The 6,764-nt window shown below is 40.4% G+C and overlaps 1 protein-coding gene across 1 annotated transcript; it reads right to left on the bottom strand.

Annotated features, from left to right (window-relative positions):
* Positions 1 to 5,016: 5,016 nt before the first annotated feature.
* LOC134290951 (uncharacterized) lies at positions 5,017 to 6,494 on the bottom strand. The gene is made up of 4 exons (XM_062858184.1): positions 6,490 to 6,494; positions 5,783 to 5,901; positions 5,134 to 5,726; positions 5,017 to 5,076 (listed from the first exon to the last, which is right to left on the bottom strand). The coding sequence occupies exons 1-4, from the start codon at positions 6,492 to 6,494 to the stop codon at positions 5,017 to 5,019; spliced, it is 777 nt and encodes a 258-aa protein (XP_062714168.1).
* Between the last annotated feature and the right edge of the window lie 270 nt (positions 6,495 to 6,764).

Here is a 6,764-nt window from a genome sequence, read left to right as displayed (position 1 = left end):
TATTCGGTTTTCAGTCAAAATCTTTTCCCCCATGCCTTAGATCGAATTGCGGTGTTCGGAGGGTTGATTTCTCGTCAAATTTCCAACAGAAATCACTTATCAATCTCATTTTTAGGGATTAAGGAGCCATTTGTGGCGATTTTTCTTTGAAAAGTCGATTTTTCCCATAGTAAATTGTATGAAAACTTAAAACGGCTGGCGCTAAAATATAGTTTCTCCGATTGTGCTGAAATTTTTCACAGTTTATATGGGGCCAAAATGGAACTCAAAAAGTGTGCAGGAGTGAAATGTCTATTTCTACCCATGCTAATATATATTGTTGTTGTAACGATTTCAAACACCTCATGGCAGTTGTTTAAGGGTGTAAATATGATAATCTCATAATCTCACTTAATTTTTGATAAATTGGAGTTGATACTCAATACTATAAGCTATAACTTCAATTATCTGATGAAATATTTTTCTTTATTTCTAAAAAAGATCGGTTATCCATGTTAAAGACACATTTTTACTTTTTTATAATAGACTAGAAAATATTTGAAACATGTGTTAGATTTTCTTCCTAACACTTTTTCAAATTATTTTATAAATGTCTTAAACTCTTAAGCCAGCGTGACTATCAAACCCAGCAATATAATAATTTAAAATTTATCACATTATGCCCAACAATCACGTATATTCAATACAAATTGCTAAAACAATGTTTTGATGTCGTATACGGGTTTGAAACTTGTATGTATGTAACTGAATTATAGGTAACATATTAGGGAAATATCACAGTAAACTATTCAAATTACTGTAACTTGTGATTCCTCTAACAAAATGTTGTCAAATTTTCAGAAACTATGCTTCGATATCATACATGTAGATAAGTTTTTGAAAAACTAATGTACATATATTTGTTGAAATCATAATGACCGGAGAACCACGATATGTGCATATTTACTCATATATGTAAATTCTATAGAAATAACGCAATATGCTCAAATGGCAAAAACTTCAATTTCCCTCGATGAAAGATTTTCAAATTTTTAGAGTAGAAACTAGGATAGTATATCTTTCGAATGACGGGTGCCAAATTGGTGGACATTTTTATTTGATAATAACGGATTTTGGCACACCGTGATTATCTTCTTTGATTGATTGCGATCTAATAAATATTGAGAGCATAAGATCGGAATGCTCTCATTAGTTATGAGATCGCATTCAATCAAAGCAGATAATCCAATGAAAGACTTTTAGGAAACAATATTTGCTATTTTTGCATAACTAGGCAATCTCAACAAAAGTTTTTAGAATTTTTCAGTTTTATATTTTTTGATTATTCTTTGCTGAGGTGCAGTTGCCCAACAGTTGCCTCTTGTTACATTAGCAACAGCCGGCAGAGGTGGAGGCGGCGTAGTTACAGATGCAGATTCAGCGGCGGAACATTCAATAGATAGCGGAGGAAGATTCTGTCAAAGAAAAAGGGTTTCCTTAGCAAATATAATTTTATGAACAGCAGTTGATGCTTACCAGGCCTTTATTACGACATGATGCACCTCGTCATGTCTGCTAGAAACGGCTGTGGTATGTTTTCCTGGACATTATTGCACTCGATTATCCTACCCCGTAACGTGGGTAGATCACCTTAGAATGGTGCGTTGCGGTGTAAGATCTACCAAATCAAATTTTGATCTTGATATTTAGCGTATTTTTAAATATTCCAAGATCAAAGTTTGATGCTCTTTTCCTTGTGTTTTGTAGTATTTGTGTTTCAATGTACTGCTAATTAACATTTTATTTCAGCAGGATTCAGGTAAATGTATCGTACGATATAAATCATATTTTAAAAATATGTAACTGTGGCGAGCGTATCACTATGAGCTTATTTGACGTACGATGTTAATATTATTTTATATTTCAGATTATCAACCGAAGAATTATTCAACCAAATGCCAACAAACCAAATGCAAGGAAACCAGGATGAATTGGGCAGACAACTAATTCGAAGCAGTCTAACGATGGTGTGCCTGAGCGTTAACCAAGCGTATCCTTTGGAGTTTACCCTTCCTCTAACAACACCCAAATTCCCGTGACACCTAGGCCTGAGAGATCGTAGAGTTGTCTACATTTTTCATAGGTGTCCAAAACTAACCATCCTTTCCCATTCCTCAGCAGTCGCAAGGACGTGGCCAGGACAGTGCTCGACCATTGGAGGATTGCGTCAGTCTTGTCTAAGAGTCAGAGATTAGTCCCAAATCTTTGTGCTTTGGTTCGGACGGGAAGGAGGTAACCCTCATAACAGCGGTCTAGGACTGTACCACCTACGAATTTGTGCGACTCGCTTAATGCTAATGCTAATGCTAATGCTAATCTAAATTCAACCACCTACAGCTCATTTTAGAAGCTGAACCTGAGAATATGGTATATGAAAAACTTGTGCGGCTAGACCAGTTCTACAAGAAAGTCACGGAAAAACTGCTATTTTTCGAATATTTAAGGTAAATGTCACGGACTACCTTCGAAAAATGCCAAATGATATTCACCGTGAATATCATTGGCATTTTTCGAAGGTAGTCCGTGACATTTAACTTAAATATTCGAAAAATACCGATTTTTTCGTGACTTTCTTGCAGAACTGGTCTAGCCGCACAAGTTATTCATACACCATATTCTCAGGTTCAGCTTCTAAAATGAGTTGTAGGTGATTGAATTCAGATATGACGAAATGAATTTTTCAGCACTGATTATCGGTGAGGAAGTCATAAAAAATCTAGAAAGAATGCGTAGGAACCTTACGAATGCTCATTTTATTTTCCGTATCGGGCGAACGAAAAATAAAATAGAACATTATAAATGCACAAAACACAAACATGCAACACATAACAATAATTTGTGCCCAGTTATCCATATGGATAACGAAGTCCGAACCCAGGATGACGAGGTTTCATAATTGTTCTTGGTCCATCAGTCGCAGCATTTGTTGCTGCCACTGAGGATACTGCAACTCCGAAAATCATACGAATCAACTATGATTTTTTGCCACAAGAATTTCTTGCGAAAATCATAGTTACGAACTATGATTTTGGATTCAAAGCGCCAACTATTATTGTCATACTGTTACTGTATAAATTTCATAACATTCACGTATGAAAACCATACCGATAACGTATAAAATCTGAAATTATTTCGTATGACTATCATACATACTTTTATGAAATATTTTGCACAAATTAAAAAAAAACGCAACCTGGAATCGAACCAGGAACATCAAGGTTAGCGAGTGCGTGCTTTACTCATTCGCCCATCGACGCTTCGGAAGTAGAAGTGGTTAGAAGCCAATAAAAGGTTTTGTTGTTTTTTAGCAATGGTGTTTCATAACACATCTTATGATTTTCATACGATGCTTCTTATGAGATTTTTCATACGACAAGTCTTATGGATTTCGCTTTTCAATGTATGAAAAGCTACGAGAACTATGAAATGATGAAAAAAATAAAAATTCCTGATTCATAAGATGCAAATTATGAAAATCATACGAACAGTATCCTCAGTGTAGCTTGTTTTGGTCTAGGAATGTCTAATCCTAAGGGGGCATCTTGATTTGGGCAACAACACAATACCGTCTACAATTTGATGTCTGTGTTAGGGGACGGCTTGCATGTTTTGTACTGGATCGCTCCTGAAATGTTTGAAACTCTACAAATGCACATTAAATTTCAGGGACAGATGTAAAAACCTTAGTATAACAAACAAAATAAACTGACAAAATGTTCACAACAATTTACAAACGTAACACACTCCATGCAACAATCGAAAAATTTTCCATGAATTGGAGAATGCAATTCATCGAGAATTCTTATATCTATTTTACAACGTATCAACTATATTACAAACGTAACACAACACCAGCAACAGCGGAAGAATTTTTTTTAGAATCGAAATCGCGATTCTTGAAAAATTCTAAAACACTCCCATTTACCATCCTTTCAAGTGGTCGGTTGATGGCAGCGATGGTCATTTTATTTGGTGTCACCAGACTAACTAAATTACGTAAGCCAAACGCTTACCAGATAATTCCGCGAGTTAAATTGCCACCAGGCTAACCTTAAACTAATTGCCACCAGACTAACTTAAAACCAATAACGCCAGCGAATCCTGACAAAGGGTATGATCTAATGCCATTAACCAATGGCCAAAGAACTGCCATCAATCAGGCACTTAGCCTTTATCTATCTTTACTGTTGCGGACACTCATATCTGATCTACTCTAAGTTTACCTAACCTAAACCAGATGAATCAACAAAGAAACAATAAACTATAACATGAACGTGGGTTGTTTTTGTTGGGCGCCAATGTAACAAATAGTACATTGGAACCTTATAAATGCACATTTTATTTTCCGCATCGTTATGTGTTGCATGGTTGTGTTTTGTGCATTTGTAATGCTCCATTTTGTGTTTCGTTCTAGTTCCCAAACGTGGGGCCTTATATGGAAAATAAAATAAGCATTTGTGGGGTTTCTATTTGTTACATTGGCGCCCCACGTTGGGCACCAATGTAACGGAAAAAAGTTTAGCAAAACACTACAAATGCATTATGCTCCCGATCGGTACCACAATGTAGACAACTGCTGACAGAACCCTACAAATGCGCATTTTATTTTTCGCATCGATTCCCACATTTTGAAAGTAGTGGGATACGAAAAATAAAATGGAACATTACAAATGCACAAAACACAACCATGCAACACATAACATAAATTGTGCCCAGTTATCTAAATAGATAACAAAGTCCAATCCCAGGATGACGAGGTTTCATTATTGTTCTTGGTCCATCAGTCAATCCTGTAATCGTATTTTTTGTGGCTGGCTGCCTTTAGTTCACAGTAATAGTTGCTTTCATAGTTTGTGTTGTGAACAACACAAGTCGTTCAAATATGACGTCCATCATTTAGGGGTGAAACTCGTTGACCCCGGGAGTATGCTGAGGCCCTGAAGGGAACTCGCCTAGACCCCAAGCTGCTGGTCCAACCTACGGCAGCTTCCGGGGTGGGCACAGAAGGCCTCTTTTGTCCCGGGTCCCAGGGCGTAACTGCGTCGGGGAGGTTTTCGGATGGTGGGGATCCTACGAAAATTAGTGAAAATTTACCTGGATATATTGTTTATTGGCAGATCCTGAGAAGATGGGCGATGGATTCCGGGCAGGTGGTGATGGCGGTGTGGCAGCAGGCTCGATTGCCGGACGTCCAGTGGTTGGCCGACGGGCGGCCGGTGAGGGGCCGGCGGGCAGCCGATTGGCAGCTGGTGGGTGGCCGACGGGCGGCCGGTGGGTGGCCGGCGGGCGGCCGGTGGGTGGCCGGCGGGCAGCCGATGGGAGGCCGGTGGGTGGCCGGCGTGCGGCCGTTGAGATACCGGCGGACAGCCTATGGGCAGCCGGTGGGTGGCCGCGGGCAGCCTTAGAGATACTAGCAGGCAGCCGATGGGCAGCCGGAAAGTGGTCGACGGGTGGCCGTGGAGATACCGGCGGACAGCCTATGGGCGGCCGGTGGGTGGTCGGTGAAGGAGGTTGGCTCTCCGCGAGAGTCCTTAGGCGACGCACGTGTCGTGCCGTGCCGTTCAAAACCGTGATTGCCGGCCTCAGGTAGTGGGAGGCCGGCGTGGAGAAATTGCTGCTCGTGGTCAGTAGCGGTGGAACACCTCCGGGATCGGAGTAACGTCGATGGTATGGTCCGCGGACTTCAGCTGCCGGAATAAGTTCCGTATTCGGAACGGTGACGCTGTTGGCAGTCTCAACTCACTCGAGGTTTCGCAATGGCGATCGGTGACCGCGTGTTCTAGACGATGGTCACTGACCGTAGGCGGTGGATCCCAGATCACTTGCGCGGCTCCGCACAACTTATATCCTCTAGAAAACAAACTACCGTGACGCAGTAGAGGGAACACTTGGGAAACTCGCGAATTGTCGAAATCGGCGCGAACTTCCCGAAGAACACTATATTTAGCTTTTTTTCTTGGCCTTGTCGATCGTAACGAGGTTGGCTATCGAATGACCCCGGTTGCTCGCTCGGTTCCATTCACCACCTTCGATCACCCGATGTGTGTGTTTGCGATCGAATCCTTCCGCCAATCCATCACAGCTCACTTCAGGTGGAGTTTTCCAATCACCACCCGCAACGCAACGATGGAAATATTTCGTGCGCAAATACTCCATCATCGCCCACTTTATTTAAATTGACGGTTTCCTACTTTCGACCTTAACAAATATCTTCCCTGAATTCCCACACCAAATAAATAAAAAAACAAATGTTGCCATTCGGTAACAGGGGGGAGGGGGGTCTGAGAAAGTGTAATGGTATACAAAGAGGGACAGTTTCACAAGCCAGAGTATAGCATACGATAAAATACGACTAAATGCAAACGTAACACACTCCATGCAACAATCGAAGAATTTTCCATGAATTGCATTCTCCAACTCATGGAAAATTCTTAAAACTAAATTACATACGTCATAACTACTTTACAAACGAAAGCTCTGAGGAAAAGTTTTCCATATTTGTTTTTGATCAATATAGATCAGGACAGTGGTGCTCAGCACTTTACGCATCATCAACAAAATTGCTTAGTTCTTATCGAGAACCACTTTAATGACAAGCAAATTTGTATTCAAACTGAAGCTATTATTGAGGCTAGTAGTACAAGGTTACCATACTGAAATTAGTTTCGTAACTTTCCGTAATTAGACAAATTTCGGCAAAAATGTGTGCACTCTATCGAATATGA

The sequence above is a fragment of the Aedes albopictus genome, chromosome 3 (assembly GCF_035046485.1).
Source record: "Aedes albopictus strain Foshan chromosome 3, AalbF5, whole genome shotgun sequence".
NCBI lineage: Eukaryota > Metazoa > Arthropoda > Insecta > Diptera > Culicidae > Aedes > Aedes albopictus.
Note: the sequence above shows the minus strand (reverse complement) of the source record. Positions and strands in the feature narration are given on the sequence as shown.